The sequence below is a fragment of the Schistocerca gregaria genome, chromosome 8 (genome assembly GCF_023897955.1).
Source record: "Schistocerca gregaria isolate iqSchGreg1 chromosome 8, iqSchGreg1.2, whole genome shotgun sequence".
NCBI classification, from domain to species: domain Eukaryota; kingdom Metazoa; phylum Arthropoda; class Insecta; order Orthoptera; family Acrididae; genus Schistocerca; species Schistocerca gregaria.
In genome coordinates, this window is record NC_064927.1 from 326,535,381 (window position 1) to 326,560,572 (window position 25,192).

General features: G+C 42.8%; 1 protein-coding gene across 1 annotated transcript; it reads right to left on the reverse strand.

Moving 5' to 3' along the window:
- LOC126285081 (odorant receptor Or2-like) lies at window positions 1-24,764 on the reverse strand. Its single transcript, XM_049984405.1, has 5 exons — window positions 23,947-24,764; window positions 18,465-18,564; window positions 12,402-12,503; window positions 3,756-3,911; window positions 1-57 (listed from the first exon to the last, which is right to left on the reverse strand). Exons 1-5 carry the CDS (start codon window positions 24,762-24,764, stop codon window positions 1-3), a joined length of 1,233 nt encoding a protein of 410 aa, XP_049840362.1.
- Between the last annotated feature and the right edge of the window lie 428 nt (window positions 24,765-25,192).

Below are 25,192 nucleotides of genomic sequence, written 5' to 3' on the forward strand. Positions count from 1 at the left end.
TTACCGGTTGGTTGTTTGGCTCAGTAAAGCATAGTAAGAATATGAAGCATTCACAAGCTGAAACAAATGTTGGGAAATATTAGAATCTGCAGTAATTACGTAGATCTCAAAAGCATTTAACAATGTACTCTTAATTCAAACAAATCACTGGTTAAAGAATTATAACATCAGTCAGCATAAACTCAGTTATGATTAAATCTGTCAGCTAAAATCAACATCTACATCTACATTTACATTCATACTCCGCAAGCGTAAACTCCGTGTGACGGGGGGTACCTTTAGTACCTCTATCGGTTCTCCCTTGTTTTCCAGTCTCGTATTGCTCGTGGAAAGAAGGATTGTCAGTATTCCTCTGTGTGGGCTCTAATCTCTCTGATTTTATCCTCACGGTCTCTTCGCCAGATATACGTAGGATGGAGCAATATACTGCTTGACTCTTCGGTGGTGGTATGTTCTCTAAACTTCAACAAAAGCCCGTACTGAGCTACTGAGCGTCTCTCCTGCAGAGTCTTCCACTGGAGTTTCTGTATCACCTCCGTAATGCATTCGCGATTACTAAATGATCCTGTAACGAAGTGCGCTGCTCTCCATTGGATCTTATCTATCTCTTCTACCAACCCTATCTGGTATGGATCCCACACTGCTGAGCAGTATTCAAGCAGTGAGCGAACAAGCGTACTGTAACCTACTTTCCTTGCTTTCGGATTGCATTTTCTCAGGATTAATCCAGTGAATCTCAGTCTGGCCCCTTCTTTACCGACGATCAGCTTTATATGATCATTCCATTTCAAATCACTCCTAATGCGTACTCCCAGGTAATTTATGGAAATAATTGCTTCCAGTTGCTGACCTGCTATATTGTAGCTAAATGATAAGGGATCTTTCTTTCTATGTATTCGCAGCACATTACACTTGTCTACATTGAGATTCAATTGCCATTCCCTGCACCATGCGTCAATTCGTTGCAGATCGTCCTGCATTTCAGTACAATTTTCCATTGTTACAACCTCTCGATATACCACAGCATCATCCGCAGAAATCCTCAGTGAACTTCCGATGTCATCCACAAGGTCATTTATATATATTGTGAACAGCGGTGGTTCTACGACACTCCTCTGCGGCACACCTGAAATCACTCTTACTTCGGAAGACTTTTCTCCATTGAGAATGACATGCTGCGTTCAGTTACCTAGGAACACTTCAATCCAATCACACAGTTGGTCTGACAGTCCATATGCTCTTACTTTGTTCATTAAACGATTGTTTGGAACTGTATCGAACGCTTTGTGGAAGTCAAGAAACACGGCATCTACCTGTGAACCCGTGTCTAAGGCCCTCTGAGTCTCGTGGACGAATAGCGCGAGCTGGGTTTCACACGATCGTCTTTCTCGAAACCCATGCCGATTCCTACAGAGTAGATTTCTAGTCTCCAGAAAAGTCATTATATTCGAACATAATACGCGTTCCAAAGTTCTACAGCTGATCGACGTTAGAGATATAGGCCTATAGTTCTGCACATCTGTTCGACATCCCTTCTTGAAAACGGGGATGACCTGTGCCCTTTTTCAATCCTTTGAAAGGCTGCGCTCTTTTAGAGACCTACGGTACACCGCTACAAGAAGGGGAGCCAGTTCCCCTCGCGTACTCTGTGTAAGAACGAACTGGTATCCCATCACGTCCAGCGGCCTTTCCTCATTTGAGCGATTTTAATTGTAAGTATAGGTTTCAAGTTTCTTAGTAAGGAATAGAAAGAAAATTTTTATAATTTTTTGTTTGTATTCATAGAACCTGAGGAACGGCCAAAGCTGTTCTTTCGATTCGCAAAATGTTAAATATGTCTAAACTTCTTTGTGTTACAAATGGAGTTATAAACGACATCTTTGTATAATTTCTGGATGTTATTAACTTCAGTGAAGCTGTAGTAGATCCTTTAAATTCATGTGCATACAACGTATTGACTTGATTTTTGAGTCAAGGAAAACCTGTAGTTGTTAAGAGTTTGTAAGATTCGGCAGGAAAAAATTAAATATAACAGTAATGGAATTAAGGTAAATGAGTCTTAAGTGAGTAAATTATTGTTGTAATCTGGTAGTTTACGTGCAGCATAATGAAATAACGCTGAAAATTTGGAGTATATGACAATTTAGTTTACAAGTCCAGAAGATTCATTTAGTAACAAATTTCAGTAGAACGTAATTTAGCGACCAACGGGTACCGCCTCCTACTTCAGATCAAAGCGTCTTCGGTTCCGTCTCAGTTTCCTGCTAATCCTTAAATTTTGGGTAAAAATCATGGACAGTGGCAGCGGAAGGCCCCTGATACAAAGAGTCACCTTCGTGTTGCCAACTACCTGGCCGAAAGAGGGCCTAGGGGTACACAGAGGTTGGGACATCCTGTTACTCTTCGGTGGTAAACTGCACCTAAAGCGGAATAATCAGTAATGATTAACTGCATGAAGCTGCAGCTGACAGAAGACAACGAAAGAAAGTGCATTAAAGACCACAATACTTAGTCACAGGATGTATGACCTGCAGCTGAAAAATTCTTATCGTGATCTTCCCACTGACAAAAGATTTCGTATTAATTCTGACCTCTAAGAGGGGATTGTGTAGGGAGAGGTAGCAATGAGAAGAATAACCAATAAAAGGGTAGCGTTGTGGGAGTCTTAGCGTCGTTTGAAAGTGGAAGAGAAAGCTAGGGCTGGATGTAGGTATAGTCGGGATCGGTGATGTGAAAAGAAAAGAATATAGACTAATATCAAAAGTACCAGAAAATATTATAACTCGGATTACGATTCGCTGAGAATACAAAGTAGCTGATAATGACGCTGCTCTGAGATAGAGAGATTGGCACAGGAGAGGAAGTAGTAACGTCCCACGTCGTTCCAATGAGAAGACTGATCACCAACAAAAGGAAGGAACGGAGCAAGTTTTCGGTTCCGTTTAACACAGTTCAGGTACCATGGCTTGATGCAGAGATTACGGCTCTAAATAAGCATTTCGAGCAATGTGTGTCAAATCCCCTTGCTACTATCTTGACTTGGATTTATCTTCGCTTTCCTCTGGAATGTACATGGGACACATCCTTAGACATCCTTAAACGGCAAAGATGTCGCCGTTCACTGAACTTTAAACCATAATCTTCCTTTCTTCCAGCCTGATGTTGTGCGTTAACCAGTGAACATGAATGTCCATCAGCACACAATTACTAAACCATCCAATAAAAGAAATGGTTCACTTCTAATACAAATCAGTCACGTATCGAAAAATAATGAAATATTGTACGAATTTAATAGTCAAGAATTGAGTGGAATTGCTAATGTAACATACAAATTCTTCATTTAGTTTTCTTCACCAAACTTCCATATATTCCACTAAAATGGAGATATAAATTCCAGCTATATTCTGTACCTTTTAGGGTCAAATCACTTTCTACAGTGTGTAATAAATTATCTCAGTAACCGACCACACAGACCCGCTAGGTGTCTGGTTGTGCGCTTATCAACTTCACTTCACTCGCAACGGTAACGAGTTCCTGTCTCGACACGGCATCCCTTGTATCCTCTACGAAAGGACCAGCTGTACCATTGCGATGTCTGAACGTCAAAGGAGAAACATGCCACAGATGACTGGAAATCTATCGTATGCAAGGCAATGAGTCATACATTGACCTGACAGTGCTGTTACTGATCTGTTTCATTGTTAATCTACAATTCGTAGCTACTGCAGAACTTTGGGAGGTAGTTACGCACATACCGAAAGAAAGGCTTCTTTGTCGATGCGGTACAGATGCCCAGCGGTGAGAATCAACGGCTTCTGGGCACGACTGATGAGAATCCTCAAGGCGAGCTTGAAACGGGGACTGGTCTCCACCCATGAGGAGCTGTAGGCCGCCAGTGACACTGCCTCCGCCTGTGGGCAACAGTAGTCTACCTGCATGACCTGCACGTGCAAGAGCAAAAACTGTACATTATGTAATCAGAGCTGAAACACTGAGCCTTAATGAGTTCCAAGTAATTGGCATAACTTAGGCACACCACACAAAAAATTTTTCACTCACACAAAACAAAGCGCTAATACCGATTAACACTATCTCTCGCATTTTTAATGGCGTTATCTGGACGAGAAGGAGGTTCGTGAAGTTTCTTCGAATGTGTTACCTCCAATAGAAGACAATCATTGATGATAAGATCGTGTAGAGCTACCACACTGAAGTGCTTCCCAGACATCATCGGTGGGATTAAGCTCGGATCACTTAGTAATTCAATTTCTGTTCGGCTATGCAGACGCGCGTTTCTTAAACCATGAACGTATTCATGCAGCCCTATGTACACGGCTGCTGTCATCTTGAAAGATGGGAATTTTGACAGCATGGGCTACTCAACTCATAAAAATTTCAAAGAAAGGGCGTCAGTTAGTCACTGAGAAGGTTGTAATATAAATCCACGTTAATATCTACCGTAACCGGCAAGAGTACGTTGCTAAGACAACATCCCAAAAATATCAAGGAACAACCTCTGAACTACCCGCTCCACTCACAGAGGGTGAAACACTTAATTGGGCCGTTGATGTGCTGGACGCCTCGCATCATTTGAAGATAAGCTAAGTTGTGACTCAGCAGATCACTTTACATCCATCCAGTAAGCTACTGTTCAGTTTACTTGGCCCATTGAAGACCTGAAGCTCTTGTTACAGTACACCGTACTCCAACTGTCCACTCTATGCTGCTCCTTCCGTAATTCCGGTTGGATAAACCAACAAATGTTCAAATGTGTGTGAAATCTTATGGGACTTAACTGCTAAGGTCATCAGTCCCTAAGCTTACACACTACTTAACCTAAATATCCTAAGGACAAACACACACACATACGCGTAGGAGGACTCGAAACTCCGCCGGGAACAGCCGCACAGGCCATGACTGCAGCGCCCAAGACCGCTCGGCTAATCCCGCCCTGCGATAAACCAACAGATCAGGCATTTTCACTTGTGTGGTTGCGTGGAAACTGATTTAGCAGGAGATGCATTAACTGTAAGCAGCAATTATTGTCGGGTGACAATCTTCTTCAGTCACTCCAGATTATACGCGGCTGAATGAGATGACACGTTGGCCATTTGCCTCCAGATATCTGACTGGGTCTCAAGATTCCGGTTTGATAGACCAACAAATCAAACATTTTTAGTTACTGTATGGTTATGCGCCCTCTTAGACAGGACAAGTAATTTCTCTCATTTTGCCACGTGTCAACGTCGACCTAACTTTCTTCGAATATTCCTCACAGACGCATGGTACACAAGCACTTCTTCACTGCCATGACGTTCTTTGGAGGTCATGTACGTATGGTAGCCGTTGCACATAATCTATTGCTCTACAAAGTGACCACATCATTGAAGGGTTACTAATATTTCGTCAGGTGAACGTATTCTTTTTGTTAACTAACGCAGTCGGCAGGCTGTATTCCAGTATGATTTTATGTTTTACTTGAGACTTACAATGTATGAATTTATAAAAACAGTGACATATTCAAATGGTTCAGATGGCTCTGAGCACTATGGTACTTAACATCTCAAGTCATCAGTTCCCTAGACTTAGAACTACTTAAACCTAACTAACCTAAGGACATCACACACATCCATGCCCGAGGCAGGATTCGAACCTGCAACCTTAGCAGCAGCGCGGTTCCGGACTGAAGCGCCTAGAACCGCTCGCTCACAGCGGCCGGCTGCAGTGACATATTGAAGTCGCAGTTGCGAAACCGCACATTTGCGCTCCTGGCGATGTTCAAGGGGCAGTACTATCACATATTGTTGAGTTTGTCACTAGACGTGGAACACATCAGTGATTGTTTGGCATCAACAAGATTAACGTACCTTTCTTCGTTTTCCGTCCTGCTCACATGGCCTGTGTCCGAAAAAACACCAACAGGCCAATTGGATGTTCTGTATAGAGAGGAAGCAGTGTCAGATACTCTTCATTGTTCAAATAAAGATGTCCACTGAAGGGAATGTGCACAAAAGTATCATTATCGTAAGAGAATTAACAATGATTTACTCACTGACTTCAGAAACGATAGGTATGGCAAGACTATTAAAGCCTTACTTACAGTCCGCCGTTGCAAATACTACCAGGAACCGCTGAACTAAATTGTTGCATGTTGCAGATAATTCCTTCTTCATTCACCGTGATATTCCTTGATTTGTGTTTCCCCTTAGGAATCTATAGATTCATATTGAACTGATTTCATGATTAATTTGAATAAATAATAGTTCCATTCGTAAAAGCATGTACTAGTGATACTGAAACAGGTCCCTATTAACCCCTTTCATGTTACATCAGTCACTACGTTTCTCTGTTTCATGGGTGAAGCCTCCCAGACCACGTTTTCATGATAGGTGGTTGAGCAGTGGCTAAGAGACTTGGGAAAATAATGGGCTGGAGTGACTTCCTTCATTTTAATTCACTATCAGCAACCACTTCCCTTTCTCTAGCATCGTGTGAGTATTTTGCTAAGTGTGGATGAGTGGATGAATTGTAATGAATACACCGGTGGTAGTTAGAAAGATGCATTGCACCTTAGAAGTTCTGTCAACGCCATTTGAGACCCCACTATAGATAAACATTACCACAGCTTTCTATCTTGGCAGAGTTTCCGGTTGTTTCATGTATCGTTAGCTAAATTCATGAAACGTACCTTGCGAATATACCGTCAGCCGTCTCCAGCAAACCTCCTTTGGTGTCTTTTGAGTCGTCTTGATCCAGCTGCTCAACTGCAAGTATGCTCATTTTTCGGAACACAGCTTGAGACAATCTCGGATCTTCTTTGTGAGGAATAATTTGATCCAAGTTTCTATAATAGTTCAGCAAGGTCGAGGTGTGATTTGTGAATTTATTATTGAACTTTGTCTTTCATTCGGATCTGACGATGTGTCTTCACAAGATTTATTTGTTGGAAATTAACTTTTTACTCTCAAATACCTCATTAGTGCACATCAATTCGCGGAGTATAAAAAAAAAACGCAGTATTAAACTTTGTCGTCGTTTTCTGATGCCAAAGCGTTTCATGATCAGTGAGTGATAGCACTTTGTGCTTTTCTCCAAAGCTTGCAAAGTAATGGAAGACCCTAAGTGTTCATTAAATCAACGGCCTTCAGAGATTTTCCCATAACTTGTGCATGCGTTTTTTTGTGGTTTCATAGTACTTTATTTGAACTGAAGCGGTACATTATGTGAACATGCAGACATGTTCAATGAAATCCGCACAACATCAAAGCATATTACCTCCATTGTGAAATATAGAGGATTGTTAGAACAAACTGTAACAAGTACGGTGAGTGTATTCCTGTTAGCCATCTTTCGAATTGAATTCCTGTTTGTGATAGGGCCATCCCTGTGTCTGAGCCGGTAGCTATACGCAGTCAAATTAAATATTTGTTAGTGGGCTTCAATTCTGCAAGCAATTACGAGTTAAACGAACCTATTTAAGGGCGGCGAAATTTTTGTGACTAGGAATATAATGAATTTAGCATACTTTTTCTGGGAGACTCTTAACTTAGCAATTATACTGTAGCCCTCCTTTCAGCTTTATAGCTTTATTACAATGCTGTGTGTGAGCAAGAAGACCAGGAGGTTTCCCTGTGTGTATGGTTAATCGAATTTTGATGCTGAACTATTAGGTTCCTGGAGACTCCCGAAGTCTTGGAATAATTATATTGCATTGTGAAGGGACGGTATACGTTTATGGTAAGAAATAACCACACTATTTATGCACATGCTTCAGTTTAATAAACTTCTGTGCACAAGGCGTCCATCCTGATACACCACTTCCACTTACTCCGAAAAAAAGAATATTTCCGTTTCAGAATTGTTTCTTAAGTAGATCACTTTAGGAGAATGAATCGCCCAACTGTAGCGAAACCCACTAGTGGCTATCCGTTGTGTGTTCTGTCAGAGGTAATTAACATTGTTTGGCTTCATAATTAAAGGGATTATAAATGGGTTCTCACAACATTGCGACAGTAAAAAGAAATGATTTCCTTTATTCGCCCCTTACCCTTAAGATAAAATACGGAAAAAGCAAATCCCTGCCAGATGAGCATATATTTTCTCACTTACAATCCATCGTTATTAATACAACTGGTTATGGTCCCTACGCCATTATCAAGCGGTAATTTACACTCCTGGAAATTGAAATAAGAACACCGTGAATTCATTGTCCCAGGAAGGGGAAACTTTATTGACACATTCCTGGGGTCAGATACATCGCTTGATCACACTGACAGAACCACAGGCACATAGACACAGGCAACAAAGCATGCATAATGTCGGCACTAGTACAGTGTATATCTACCTTTCGCAGCAATGCAGGCTGCTGTTCTCCCATGGAGACGATCGTAGAGATGCTGGATGTAGTCCTGTGGAACGGCTTGCCATGCCATTTCCACCTGGCGCCTCAGTTGGACCAGCGTTCGTGCTGGACGTGCAGACCGCGTGAGACGACGCTTCATCCAGTCCCAAACATGCTCAATGAGGGACAGATCCGGAGATCTTGCTGGCCAGGGTAGTTGACTTACACCTTCTAGAGCACGTTGGGTGGCACGGGATACATGCGGACGTGCATTGTCCTGTTGGAACAGCAAGTTCCCTTGCCGGTCTAGGAATGGTAGAACGATGGGTTCGATGACGGTTTGGATGTACCGTGCACTATTCAGTGTCCCCTCGACGATCACCAGAGGTCTACGGCCAGTGTAGGAGATCGCTCCCCACACCATGATGCCGGGTGTTGGCCCTGTGTGCCTCGGTCGTATGCAGTCCTGATTGTGGCGCTCACCTGCACGACGCCAAACACGCATACGACCATCATTGGCACCAAGGCAGAAGCGACTCTCATCGCTGAAGACGACACGTCTCCATTCGTCCCTCCATTCACGCCTGTCGCGACACCACTGGAGGCGGGCTGCATGATGTTGGGGCGTGAGTAGAAGACGGCCTAACGGTGTGCGGGACCGTAGCCCAACCTCATGGAGACGGTTGCGAATGGTCCTCGCCGATACCCCAGGAGCAACAGTGTCCCTAATTTGTTGGGAAGTGGCGGTGCGGTCCCCTACGGCACTGCGTAGGATCCTACGGTCTTGGCGTGCATCCGTGCATCGCTGCGGTCCGGTCCCAGGTCGACGGGCACGTGCACCTTCCGCCGACCACTGGCGACAACATCGATGTACTGTGGAGACCTCACGCCCCACGTGTTGATCGATTCGGCGGTACGTCCACCCGGCCTCCCGCATGCCCACTATACGCCCTCGCTCAAAGTCCGTCAGCTGCACATACGGTTCACGTCGACGCTGTCGCGGCATGCTACCAGTGTTAAAGACTGCGATGGAGCTCCGTATGCCACGGCAAAATTCCTGTCACTGACGGCGGCGGTGCACAAATGCTGCGCAGCTAGCGCCATTCGACGGCCAACACCGCGGTTCCTGGTGTGTCCGCTGTGCCGTGCGTGTGATCATTGCTTCTACAGCCCTCTCGCAGTGTCCGGAGCAAGTATGGTGGGTCTGACACACCGGTGTCAATGTGTTCTTTTTTCCATTTCCAGGAGTGTATTTAACAAGAGGAACGGCGTTACTGCAAAAAAGTAAAAATCTTTCTATTAAGGAAAGACTCTGGCATAACATATAAGCCAGAGAGTTTGATTTCTAATTAGTCTACTTATTCGCGTGTAAATTTTATGAATGATGCGATCGTGTCGGAGAGGCGATTGGTGGATAAATATTTTTCCCTTAGTTGACAACTAGCTGTGTTAAAAGTTACTAATTATCACCAAGATGACGTATGCCATTGAGACCAAGTCACTGTATGAAATTGAAAGCTTTCATACGTGGGGGTCGGTCATAAGAAGACAACAGAATATGTCATCCCGACGTCCTTGCGTGGTGCTTAAGACACAGGGTGACTTTTAAAATGGCACTTTCTTCTACCGACCAAGGTCGGCGATTACTCTGTTTTTCTGGAGCACTTTGGAGAGGTCAGTAAGCACTTTTCAAACAGACAGCTACACGTCAATCCCATGGACCACCAGAAGTCATATAAAGGTGCCATGTACAAGAATTCTTTTTGGGTTCTGAAGCTTTGAAAGTTCAGGGAAGACTGCCTGTTTTCCGTTTTTACGCATTTAATTGCTGAAACTAGTTAAATATACAGGGTATATCAAAATTCCCTTTACAGGCGTTGAGAAACTGTAAGAGGGATACTGTGGTTGTGCTTTGAAAGGAAACGTCCCGAGATTTAGTCCTTTCATGGAAAATACAAATCGGTATGGCCTAGTGGGTAGTGGAGCCACCGTACATCTGGAAGTGAGTCCATTATCTGATCCGACATATTTAAAATTGTGATAGTATTAAATCGCCTTTATTCTCATAACTTGCACAATGAGAGCAATGTACACATGTGACATCAACAAGGAACCTTACATCTTCGATCGGAGAAATGCCAAATGTCGTTTCCAATTACATACCGGAAAAGCAGTGAAACCGTAGCTTAGTGACTGAACTAAGCCTTCGGTTCTTAGTAATATATAGGTCAAGTACATTCTTCAGTTTTTAAATCAACTTCAACACGCATGAAAGAGAGGCTGCAATTCAAAATTAAAACGTTGTAAGAAGATCGCAGAAGATGAGCACTGAAGTACAACTATGAAACCAAGACAGTTCAGATCCAAGTTAGAGCTACGAGTGACTTTTTTTTGTCATCGGCCCTCAAACTGTTTTAATGCAGCCCACCATTAACTCCTCTCTCTGTCGACAATGTCTTCGTCGCATTGGTCCCAGAGTAGCATACTTCACCTTCTGTCTTCCTCTGCAGTTTCTTCTCTCTACAATTACCTCTGATACTACGGAAGTTATTCCCTGATGTCTTAACACATAGCCTGTCACTCTGATCCATAATCTTGTAATGTTTTCCATTTGTTCATTTCTTTACCGATTCTACGGGCAATCGCCTTAACATGTAAGTCCACCTGTATTTCAACATACTTCTACACCATCACATAAGTAAATTTGTTTTGGCACCCTTCTTTTACGATTCACTAACGTAAACTGCGGAGCTACTAACGTACATTCTCAGAAATTTGTTTTTCAAATGAAGATGTATGCTTGATACTAGTATACATTTTTGCCTATAATAGTCTGCTTTTTATTTTCTCTTTCCTTCATACGTTACGTTTTATCTTGTTTTTGAGATTGCAGAATTCCTTAACAGCGTCTACTTCCTTGTCACCGATTTCGATATTAAGATTTTCGTTGACCTAATTTCTAAAATTATTCATTACTTTTGTACTTCTATGGCTTATTCTCAATTCATATTATGCACTCATTAGACTATTCATTCCTTTCAAAATATCCTGCAATCCTCCTCCACTTTAACAGATGATTTGACTGTCATCAGAGAATCTATCATTGACTAAAATATTGTAAACAATAGGAGGCCACAGCAGTCAACGTCCAGTAAACGGAAAAAGAAGTTTGTACGCTGCAACGCTGAGACACCGAATCTAGTGAGCGATCCTATAGTCGCATCAGCACTTAGGGCGGCCGTTACGCAGGCCTTGAACTAATTCATTATGTTATCTTTTCCAGAAATGTCGTTGGATAAGAGTTTCAGTTTCTTTCTCCTTCTCAGGAGGCTCGTACTTTACTCCTACGCAAATGATTTGGTAAGATCTCTAACGCCACTCAGCCATCTTTTTTTTATCTGGTTGAGACACACCCTACGCAGCACTACGACGAAGAAATAAGTTCTCTTTTTACTTTAATCTGCGAAACAGGAAGGACAAGTTATTTGATCATCATCTTGCAGAGAGAAAATGAAATTGTAAACAATATTTAAGAGCACCTCAGTAATATCTGTAGCTCTTATTAAGGACAGTACCCTTATCGACAAAGAAGACATGCTTGAAATGCAGATCGGCAAAGAAGGTTCTTTTAACAGTACGTACTTCAGCTGTCAAAACGCTGATGTTAGAAACTAGAGTTAAACACCTTGATTCCCGTTTCGATTTGTTTTTATTTCAGTAAGATGTACGATAGGAGATATCTGATGAGAAGGATGATTAAGGTAGAAACTATCTCGTCTAAATATAATTATTGGAATATTAGACAGTCCACAAGCAACATTCTACAATTTTGTTTCACAAATTCATGTAGTTACAATGCATTCACCACTGTACAGCTATACCGTAATTCATAATCACATACCTAACTTTTTTTTAGTGGTGTGAGAGATCAGATTAAGGAAAAAATTCAAACATACCTCTGGAGGAAACAACAACAAAGGTGAAATGTCCAACACAATGGAAAAATAGGAAATTATACAACAAGGTAAATTTCGCTTTCTTGTTTCGTCGTGGTACTCACTTGTATAGTTACCTCGTTAGCTGCCCAGCAGTAGAGGTAGACTTGTGTACACGGAACGGGAAGAAAGGATGTGCACTTCAGTGCTGAGCTGAAGTCCTTGCTCTGCAAAAGAAAGCCATGAAAGCTCCAGAAATGTTAACTAAATTACTTCAGAATATTTGTAGTACAGAGTATTGAAGAAGGTTGTCTTTTCTCGCATGTCAGATCTTTGTCGACTTTTGGTACAAGCCGGTCGCGGTGGCCGTGCGGTTCTAGGCGCTGCAGTCCGGAACCACGGGAATGCTACGGTCACAGGTTCGAATCCTGGCTCGCGCATGGATGTGTGTGATGTCTTCAGGTTAGTTAGGTTTAAGTAGTTCTAAGTTCTAGGGGACTGATGACGACCTAAGATGTTAAGTTCCATAGTGCTCAGAGCCATTTGAACCATTCTGGTACAAGTCACAAAGAGAAGGGGAATTTTCTTACAGATACTATTTTATTGGGAAAAGAACATTTGCAAGTGCCATCATTTCTCTACGTACGCACTTGGTGTTTTTATTGGGAATGTTACCAATTCCGTTCTGAAAGCAACTTCACATCATCACACACTATCACATTTGCATCATCTGCGTCTCGTCATCCGAAGGAAACTCGGCTCCACACAGGTATGGCCAAATTGATGAAAATCATTTGAAGGTAGGTCAGTACTGAGCGATTGGTGCTACAGCAGGTATAAACCAAGGTTTTGGATACGCTCTATTGTTCTCCCAGTTCTACAATGGCGGGGCATTATCCTCAAACAAAAGCACGTCTTTCCAAAGCTTCCCTCTCCTCGTCGTTTTGCTTTGCTGTTTCGAACTTCGCAGCATCTCACATTAGCTGTCACTATTACTGTTTGACTTTTAATAATCCAGCAGATCCTCATCTGATCAAGTTTCGTGCTACATCTTGGCGTTAGATTTCCTTGCTGTGGTACAAGATATATGCCACCACTCCAAGGTCAGCTGCTTTCTTTGTGGTTTGTTTCATCAAAGGTTACAATGTGACTGACAAAGTGACCGTCTTCTTAGAAAAGTCTGAAATGTGACTTCGATATTTCCAAATATTCCCTTTTATTTAGTACATCTTTTGACGAATTATCCATCGAGCATACACTTTGCGATAGTTTGGAGGTTCAATGTTACTGCAGATGTGGAATTGTGGCAGTCTCGTCAATTCTGGCGCATCAAAGATCACCAGTAATCCACTGACTTGTCTCGATGTACCTGTTCGTTTTTCAAATGGATACCCTAGCCGAACGCTCTTTCTGCACTTTTCAAGTGATTTACCCACTTGTAAATTTGATTGTATATTAAGATAACAGTCACTACAAACAACTGTATTCTAGACAGCTGTATCAGTAAACAGAGAAGAAGGCCACTATAAACAGTGGTGTAAACGTTGCCTAAATCAGTAATAGACTCTTACCATATGACGCGATACAGTGTAGAGAATTTTTTTAGCATAAACTGATTATGGCCGTGCAAGACTACAGAATTACATATATTAGTGATTTTGTATTGCTCTACGAAATTCAAACTTATTTCCAATTGTGTAACCTGTCCGATCTAAGTACTGTCCATGGACAGTAAATTATCAGTGCACTTACGTTTCATAATAGGAGAAAATCATTGCTTTACCTTTCTCCTTATGGTTGATGATGGACGATGCAGATCGACAACGATTATACTCTTTGAGTCGTAAGAAACAGTCACCATCACAATTCCATTATCTCTTCCTTTCGGTGCATTCTTACCTTCGACAAGCTACTTTTTAATAAGTTTGGCTCAGGGCACGTATGATGGATCCACGTATTATCCATCGTCAAATTAGAAAATCAGTTTTTTGGGCTCTACTTCACATTTCAGAATCGTTGTTTAAAACGTCTTTTCTCCTTACCGCTCGGTCTGGAGACGACAAACAGGGCAGAACTTACTTCAAAAATTTGTGTATATAACCATATCGGATACCCTCTCTCTCAACCAGCGCAAAAATTTTGATCTACGGCCGTCTGTCATGTTATCATCAATCTCATCCACCGACTCCTGTAAAGAAATCTCAGGCAGCTGGTCGGAATCTATCAAACATGCTATTCCTATACAACAATGAATATGTAGATTTGTCAAGTAATAGTCGGACGTGAGTGCTGGTGACGAGGTTCAGAGGTGTAAAATTCTCCTCCCAGCTCGCCCGTCCCTCTCTCCTTAGGAAACATTAAAGCAGCTTAACTTGTGCTACAGAGACACAAGAGTACACTTGTACTGTAGCACAGTGGTTAAAGCGGACCACCTGTGGTTTCCGCTAGCTTGGCAGGCTTCAGGGGATCGGTTCAGCCTACTGTAACTGAAAACGAGCTGCACTGTCAATGCAGCTTGACTAGCCAGGTATATGTTTGCGTAGATAGTTTCACTGCAGTTTATTTATCATGAAGGTGGGAGCAGCGAAATGAACAACCCAAAATTAAAGAAGACTGAGGAGAAATTAAGAATTGGGGCAGTTATAGCAGTCACGAGAGTAAGAGTTGTGTCTTTATGACGCAGCACGAAATAAATCGGTGGGTGTATCGCAATGCAAAGTGTGTAAAGGGTTACTAAACATTCATTCGGGAATTTCGAGTATGTTATGAAATGTTTGTAAATTTGGCCAGCAGTTTTTTTGCTCTATAAATATTTTGGAAGAGGACAAAGACTTAGTGGCTCACAAGTATATGTAAATATGTGCTGTGGTTTTGGAGCCATTTAACAGAACATAGGATTTCTAATTTTAGGGGAAACATTAATTGGAATAGGAAGAAAAATATGGCTCATTGGACATTAAAAACCATGTTATCGTGGCATGCAACGTAGCACGACGAAACCTTAGTATGAAACAAAATGTTATTTATCAGACATGTAATTCTCATCTTAATATAAAATGAAAAACTAAATTCGAGATTGCTAAAATGCAATTTGAGAACTGAGAAAGAACTAATTTGGCCAGTTGGAATGAATATAGCCAATTGTGGTACACATACTTGGAAACGTAATTCAAAATTGATGTAACGGGGATCATATTTGGCTGCAACACCCTAAAGATACAGAAAGTATACTTCAAGATGTTACGTTAGTTGGCGTTCCTGTATAGTAAGCGTCTTCAGGCTCTTAAATGCAAAGAATATCAGCTTACAGTCATAGTTCTAATTACTACAGAACACATCTATTAGATCTCTGTAGGTCGATTATTGCCATGGGACACCGGCTAGTACACACTTTTCAATTCAGTAAATCTTACCAAAAGCCGAGTAATTTAGGATAATTCCTTTTATTTCGAACGCAACCAGTTTAGGCAGTTCATTTTGCCATATTCAGGCCCCGAACGCTTTCTCGAATAAACAAATTTATCGTATAGCGCCATAAAACTGGATACCGTGAATCCCAATCGTCGTGCAACTGATTCATATGAACGTGTGACACAAACTGGGCTTTTTTTTCATATGTATATAGCTTCTGCCACATTATTTTCCAGGAAAGCTTGATGTGGTTTGCTGACCTTACAGTAGTTTAAAGCACCTTTATTTCCTTCAATCAATGATTGAATGTCCTTCTATGTATTGATCTGTTTACTGCATGCTTATTGCCTTTTTGTAACAGCTCAAGTTATTCCTTATTGAAGATAATATCAGTCATATTAAGTACACTGACAAAAAATTTGTGACTATTAAAATTAACTACATTATTGGCGTATAATTTCTGGAGTCGTTTTAGGATACAAATTTTCATATTGTGATTGTTGACAATATTCTCTCTCTTGTTTTCTATTACCCAGTCAGCCTGACCGCAGTTGGTGTTACGCTTTCATATGAATCAGTTGCACAACGATTGGGATTCACGGTATCCAGTTTTATGGCGCTATACGATAAATTGTTGATTCGAGAAAAGCGTATAGGGCTTGGAGGTGACAAAATGAATTGCCCAAACTGGTTGCGTTCGAAAAAAAAAAATAACCTACAGTTCACAGCTGTTGGCAAAGTGACCTGAACGGTTCAGTTACATACTGAGTTAAGACTAGCCAATACTAGTACAACATGATTAAATTACAGAGAAAAACTGTTCCCGTCGTAATAACTAAATAAGCTCTCAATACGAATCAAGGCTTATGATACTCGGATACTCGGGTATTTTCACCAACATCCGAACTCTGCTCATACCACTACAATCACAGCTTACAAAATAAATTGCTACGCAGCGTAGCACAGGGGAAAGACGGAAGGCGAGCACGACTCCTGTAACCCTGCTTGGGTTGGGCATAGCTTGGCTTGGGGCGGAGTAAGGCAGCGTGCCGGCGATGCTGCTAACGTGTGGCAGCTTGCCTGCCTGGCCAACAGTCAAGGATGTGGAGAATAAAAGCGCCATGCGTACTCCTGTGCCGTAGTTCCAACGAACTGATTTCCGTTCAGTTTGTAACTGAACCGTTGTCTATCAAATAAATATTTTTATCATCTGGGTGTAAAATTATTATACATTTTCTATAATAGTCACTTTTGATGGTTCCCAATGTAGAACTGCACATTACAATTTTTTCTCAGTTGTAATACTCAGATGTATTGAAGGTGGCTGTTTATAGTCGAAATGTGGATATGCAAGAACAATAATAAATCAAAGGGATTGCGACTAATTGCTGTAATAATATCCTTCCTTGTAACAAAATACAGTCACTGGGTACAACGGTGCCACATGGAGTCGAGGTTTCTTAAACTTCATCCTTCCATCCGTCTTGCCAAATACGGTATTTTCGAGGTAATGCAGGTAACATAGTGTCATTCCCGACTGCCTGCGTGAAAAGCTTCAGTACTGATGTTAACAAGAGTTATTATCACTCTTATCCCGGTTTTTATTATGAAAAGTGCATCTTTTGTCGAGGGAATCCACAGTTGCTACCGTATATGAGTAAATGAATAAATCTACTAGTTTGATATAAATTACGCTTACATTTATGTACTTTTCTCACTAAGTTGATCCATGTATCAACTATAAGAAATGTACATGATTTACACTTTATGTGATGACTTGATCCATTATGAACTATGAGACATGTCCATGTTATATGCGGAAACTTGCATAAGGCATTTATGGAACATTTCTGGAAAATAATGGGTAGCTCCTAAATTTCGGATTCTTCTTATAAATATAAAAGGAGGAACCTATACCACTTGATACCAGAAATTACTAGTTTCGTAGTCAAGATTGCTACTGTCTCAATTACGACAGTATTTTAATTCTCTCTTCACAGATATGGCGTGACTGCATGGATGAAAGCCTGAACTTTCAGTGTGTTTGAACGCCCAGACGCACTTTAATACATGTTACCCTGGGCAGTAGATAGAGTATGTGGCAATTAAACAATTCCTTGCACTGCCCTATCATTTCATATAAACTCGTCTCATTTCTTTTTGTGGGTTACGTGATGCTCACAATTCACGCGATACCTATCAGTGACGAATTGTCTGCAGCAAGATGTGTGAGTTGTGGAAATACGTGAAAATGTACTCTCAAAAATTCGTTTAAATTATTTGGGAGGGTCCGGAACACACTGTGACAGCAGACTGTCTCTTGTCTTCAGTTGAGAGGTACACACTATGAACACTTTGTGTGAGATGTTCTGAGCAATCCGATAAACACACTAAATGCCACGTGGAATGACCAATGAATTTACAGTAGTTATCTTAAGTATTAGTTACCGATTAACCGTTTGGCAAATGAGGCTGGTTATGATTTCGTTCTTATTTTTGTATGAGAAATAGAGACATTAAGTGGTAAGATCTCTTTTCCATGCACTCAGTGTAATTTTGTACAACGTTACCAAAACAGCTGTTACATTTTATTAGATCCAACAACTGCAGGAAATGTACTACTTTTCCTTTTCACATATCGTGGACCAGTAACATCATGAGTAGCATGCAGAAGATGCTCGCGAAAGCTCTTGCGAAAACATACAGTGCCATTAGAACACTAATTCTAATACACCTAATTACTGTGCTACTAAGGTAAGGTACCACAAGGAACTTACATATGTTGCTTGAAATAATGCAAAGCATATGACAAAAACACTGGCTCCGAATTGCATTATTGCCATGGGACTCATTGTGTTCTGCAGATGAGTGACAAACCTGCAACAAAGGAACAGTTTCTATATTGAGAAGCATGTTTCTGCGACATGATCTTTACTTGTTTGCTACGAGTACTTGCCAAGTTAGAGAGAAAAAATGAAGCGCTCTATAAGTGTTACGGATACATTTATCTACTGTAACAATCTTCTCTTTGTACGTTGCGTTAATTTATAGTTCTCATTATTATATAAAGCTGACAATTGCAGTATATAAGCCAAGGTAACGGTGTGTGCGAAGTTAGGCGCATTGGTTGGCTAAATGTTAAGAGTAGACAAGAAGGCGATGAATTGTGCCACATCGAAAGTAGAATAGACAAATAAGGCAGATGCTAGAAGGACTTAGCAACAAGTACTGACAAAGCTGAAAGTGGGTGGAAAAAAAAGAACTGCTAATATTAAAAGTATAAAACTATGGATTAAAAAAATATTCAAAAGGTGGTACATAAGGACATCAGATCTTCACAGGTGTGAAACATACAGAAAGTAGAGATGAACGTATGGATTACAAGCCTTAAAAACTCAATGGTACGGAAACTGTTGAAATTCAGATGGGTTGACAGTATAGAGAATAAAGACTTCGTGCAACATGGTAAGGAGACATGAGCCTAATTATCATAAAGTGCATACAAGGAAGAGAGAGAGAGAGAGAACAGCCGCAGAGCGGTCCTAGATAAGAGTCCTCATCATAGATTGTTCATGAAAGAGGAAGCACTAGTTATGCCAAAGGATAGAGGGTAGCTGGCAGATGACAGAAGCAGACAACCGCGTCAAAAGGAGATTACGTCTAGTGGCAGTAACCACGCCTATCCACATCTACATCAACATTTACATAGATACTCCGTAAGCTACCGTACGCTGTGTGTAGGAGGATACCAAGTACAGCTATCAGTCATTCCCTCCCATGTTCCACTTGCAAAAAGAGCGACCGACAACTGTTGTCTATAGGCCTCAGTAAGAACCCTAATTCTCCGTATTGTAAGTAGGCTGTTTAGATTTTTTTATTGGTAACGCCACATAGCGCTCTGTATGAAAAATCACTGGCTGTGCTGTGTGCAGTCAGTGGCTGGTTGGAATTGTTGTAATACTCGCCATTGTAGTGTTGGGCAGCGGCAGCTGGATGTGAACAGCGCGTAGCGTTACGCAGTTGGAGGTGAGGCGCCAGCAGTGGTGGATGTGGGGAGAGAAATGGCGGAGATTTGAAATTTGTAAGACTGGATGTCATGGACTGCTATATATATTATCACTTTTGAACACTATTGAGGTAAATACATTGCTTGTTCTCGATTAAAATCTTTCATTCGCTAACTATGCGTATCAGTAGTTAGTGCCTTCCGTAGTTTGAATCTTTTATTTAGCTAGCAGTAGTGGCACTCGGTGTATTGCAGTAGTTCGAGTAACGAAGATTTTTGTGAGGTAAGTGATTTGTGAAACGTATAGGTTAATGTTAGTCAGGGCCATTCTTTTGTAGGGATTTTTGAAAGTCAGATTGCGTTGGGCTAAAAATATTGCGTGTCAGTTTAAGCACAGTTATGTATAATTGTTCAAGGGGGATGTTTCATATGAGAAGAGAATTTTTTTAGGTTTCGAAATTATTGCAGAAAGCTACGACGCTTTTAGATTTGACTGAGGTGTTATGATGTTATTATTACGATGACGAGGTGTCTTATGCTGTTGAGGTATGTTTATGATCAATAAGCTGATGCTATGTGAGGAATTTGATTATGCTATGTACAATCCTGGAAATGGAAAAAAGAACACATTTACACCGGTGTGTCAGACCCACCATACTTGCTCCGGACACTGCGAGAGGGCTGTACAAGCAATGATCACACGCACGGCACAGCGGACACACCAGGAACCGCGGTGTTGGGCGTCGAACGGCGCTAGCTGCGCAGCATTTGTGCACTGCCGCCGTCAGTTTCAGCCAGTTTGCCGTGGCATACGGAGCTCCATCGCAGTCTTTAACACTGGTAGCATGTCGTGACAGCGTGGACGTGAACCGTATGTGCAGTTGACGGACTTTGAGCGAGGGCGTATAGTGGGCATGTGGGAGGCCGTGTGGACGTACCGCCGAATTGCACAACACGTGGGTCGTGAGGTCTCCACAGTACATCGATGTTGTCGCCAGTGGTCGGCGGAAGGTGCACGTGCCCGTCGACCTGGGACCGGACCGCAGCGACGCACGGATGCACGCCAAGACCGTAGGATCCTACGCAGTGCCGTAGGGGACCGCACCGCCACTTCCCAGCAAATTAGGGACACTGTTGCTTTTGGGGTATCGGCGAGGACCATTCGCAACCGTCTCCATGAAGCTGGGCTACGGTCCCGCACACCGTTAGGCCGTCTTCCGCTCACGCCCCAACATCGTGCAGCCCGCCTCCAGTGGTGTCGCGACAGGCGTGAATGGAGGGACGAATGGAGACGTGTCGTCCTCAGCGATGAGAGTCGCTTCTGCCTTGGTGCCAATGATGGTCGTATGCGTGTTTGGCGCCGTGCAGGTGAGCCCCACAATCAGGACTGCATACGACCGAGGCACACAGGGACAACACCCGGCATCATGGTGTGGTGAGCGATCTCCTACACTGGCCGTACACCTCTGGTGATCGTCGAGGGGACACTGAATAGTGTACGGTAAATCCAAACCGTCATCGAACCCATCGTTCTACCATTCCTAGACCGGCAAGGGAACTTGCTGTTCCAACAGGACAATGCACGTCCGCATGTATCCCGTGCCACCCAACGTGCTCTAGAAGGTGTAAGTCAACTACCCTGGCCAGCAAGATCTCCGGATCTGTCCCTCATTGAGCATGTTTGGGACTGGATGAAGCGTCGTCTCACGCGGTCTGCGCGTCCAGCACGAACGCTGGTCCAACTGAGGCGCCAGGTGGAAATGGCATGGCAAGCCGTTCCACAGGACTACATCCAGCATCTCTACGATCGTCTCCATGGGAGAATAGCATCCTGCATTGCTGCGAAAGGTGGATATACACTGTACTAGTGCCGACATTGTGCATGCTCTGTTGCCTGTGTCTATGTGCCTGTGGTTCTGTCAGTGTGATCATGTGATGTATCTGACCCCAGGAATGTGTCAATAAAGTTTCCCCTTCCTGGGACAATGAATTCACGGTGCTCTTATTTCAATTTCCAGGAGTGTATTTATTATGATGAAATATTAAAGAAGTGTCTACGAATATTTATATATGTAATAATGCAAGGGAAAATGAGTAGTGGTTAGGGACTCGGCTTTGTGAAAAAGGCTGTTGGAAACCAAGAATGTAAGAACCCTAATTCTCCGTATTGTAAGTAGGCTGTTTAGGTTTTTTTATTGGTAACGCCACATAGCGCTCTGTATGAAAAATCACTGGCTGTGCTGTGCGCAGTCAGTGGCTGGTTGGCATTGTTGTAATACTCGCCATTGTAGTGTTGGGCAGCGGCAGCTGGATGTGAACAGCGCGTAGCGTTGCGCAGTTGGAGGTGAGCCGCCAGCAGTGGTGGATGTGGGGAGATAAATGGCGGAGTTTTGAAATTTGTAAGACTGGATGTCATGAACTGCAATATATATTATCACTTTTGAACACTATTGAGGTAAATACATCGTTTGTTCTCTATTAAAAAATTTCATTCGCTAACTATGCGTATCAGTAGTTAGTGCCTTCCGTAGTTTGAATCTTTAATTTAGCTGGCAGTAGTGGCGCTCGCTGCATTGCAGTAGTTCAAGTAACGAAGACTTTTGTGAGGCAAGTGATTTGTGAAACGTATAGGTTAATGTTAGTCAGGGCCATTCTTTTGTAGGGATTTTTGAAAGTCAGATTGCGTTGCCCTAAAAATATTGTGTGTCAGTTTAAGCGCAGTTATGTATAATTGATGAAAGGGGACGTTTCAGTATCTTATCCTCGCCGACGTACGCGCATTATATGTTGGCGGCAGCAAAATCCTTCTGCAGTCAGCTTCAGATGACGGTTCTCTGAATTTCCTCAACAGCATTCCTCGAATATAGGATCGAGTACACTCCAAGGTTTCCTATTTGAGTTCCCGAAACATCGCCGTAACACTTACGTATTTCTCGACCCTACTGGCAACAAATCTAGCAGGTCGCCTATGAATGGCTTCGATGTCTTTCTTCAGTCCGATCTGATAAAGATCCCAAAAACTTGAGCAATATTCAAGAACAGGTTGCACCAGAGATCTACATGCGATGTCGTTTACGTGTGAACCACGTTTTCCTAAATTGGTGGTGGTCGAAGTAACACGTGACGAGCAGAGAAATTCCTTATCAAAGGTGAAACTTAACTATCGATTGTCGTCTTGTCAAAGATAGATTGGTCTAGCGATTCTGCAGAGCTCCTGTCCATACGTCGCATAGTTTGACTGCCTCCTCTTTCCTATTAAAATTATTCTGATGCTTATAAATTTCAATGGATTCCCTACATAGTCACCGGCCGAAGTGGCCGAGCGATTCTAGGCGCTACAGTGTGGAGCCGCGCGACTGCTACGATCACAGGTTCGAATCCTGCCTCGAGCATGGATGTGTGTGAAGTACTTAGGTAAGTTAGGTTAAAGTAGTTCTAAGTTCTAGGGGACTGATGACCACAGCAGTTAAGTCCTATAGTGGTCAGAGCCATTTGCACCATTTGTTAAAGTCGTGGATTCGCTTTCTAGAGAAATAATGTTGATATATCTGACCAGCCATTAAAAATAAGAACATGATGTACTACAATATGATTAACAAATGATCACCATTCAATATGAAGGAACAATCCAGGCAAACCTTATAGAGATATAGCGACACCGCTTCGAATATCTGATCGGATAAACTTGATTGTGTACATCAAAAATGGTTCAAATGGCTCTGAGCACTATGGGACTTAACTTCTTACGTCATCAGTCCCCTAGAACTTAGAACTACTTACACCTAACTAACCTAAGGACATCACACACATCCATGCCAGACGCAGCATTCGAACCTGCGACTGTAGCGGTAGCGCGGTTCCAGACTGTAGCGCCTGGAACCGTTCTGGCGGCCAGTGGATAATAATTTAACGTTATAGATAAAGCCTCTGTTCAGCAAACTTCATTTCATGGTTTCCTGACTGAAGAGCATGTTCTGCCAACGCTGAATCCTCTATTTTTCCTAGTGGGTAAAGACTTTTGTGCTCTTAGTAGTTCCAATTTAACTATTATTTGTACTAATTTCGTTATTTTTCCTTATACTCTACCTTAATCTCTTGCATTTGTTGCATTTGCTGTTTACCTTACATTGAAATGACATGTAATATTGAATTAATTTTGAAAGAATATCAAATGACTGGAAGTAATGATGTTAATTTATAAATACGAGTACGTTAATGACGTACATAGCAAGGCAGACATAAAGAAAACTCACCGTAAGATTTTCTGATGTTCTTCTATGCAAATGCGCAGCGAGTTGTACATTTGGTCGGTGCCTTTCGTCAGCAGGTCTTCCTCAAAGTATGCGGTCTTTCCCTTACACGGGATACTGGACACGACCGCCATCTCTTTGAGGCGCACGGCTAGGATCTGAAGCTGGGCAGCCACAAGGATCATGGCCGACGCGAAGAGGCAGTCGACGCCGAAGCTGATCTGCGTCATGAGCAGGCCGGCGGCGCACTGGGCGAAGTAGGACAGCGCGTAGTGGTGTGTGTTGCCGTCCCAGGGGTGCTGCGCGAACGGCAGCCGGCGCTCTTCCGCGTGCGCCACCAGCGGTATGGGGTACCACACGAAGCACTGCGACAGCATGAAAAGCAGCGTGCCCAGCGTGGCGCGGCGCGCCCGCCTCCGCGAGGCGCGCAGGATGGCCGCCGGCACGGAGCCGCCGCCGCAGGCCTCGCTCTGCTGCGACACGAGGGCGTCCAGACGGCGCACCAGCGCCCCGAAGTGGCGCCTGGTGTGCAGGAAGACGACCATTTTGAGGGCGCCGCAGCCCTGCGTGATGGCGGTGAGCAGCGCCAGCGTCGTGTCGTCCATGTCTCCCCAGGAGAAGTACGCGGCCAGCGCCCCTTCCACGGCGTTCCAGAAGCCCAGCAGGAGGCCGCAGGCGGTGTACAGGTAGAAGGGCCAGAAGTCGTGCAGTGGCCACAGTCCGAACAGCCACAGGTGGCGGATGTTCAGACTCAGGACGGAGCGCCCACTGTCTGCCCACGAGAGGGGTGAAAACCTCTGGTCTCTCTGTCCGGTCCGCATCTGATTACAACCACAGGGGGAAAAATTCACAGGTGAAAATTTTTTTAAAAAAAGGCACACAGTGATTTAGAGACAAGCATGCTGTCACCGAAAACTTTTTTGCTATGAAGAAGTTAGAAATATCTGCCAACAGTTGCAACTGCCTGATCGTTTCAAACTTTTCAGATTTACACAGTTGTTGAATCGCAGCTATGTTTAAGATTTTTAGTATATTTTTAGGGCTAGCTGTACGCGATACTGTTGTTTCACAAGTTTCAGCCACACTCCCTTGTAAACATACCCTGAGGGGGCTGCAAACGAGCAGCGTCAGACAACATTGATCATAAATTTGTATCTTCTTCCGAGTCTCATGCAGAACGTTTTGTTACGAAGTTTCACTGCAGTCCGCTTACCTCGCATAATATTACACTACAGGCCATTATTTAATT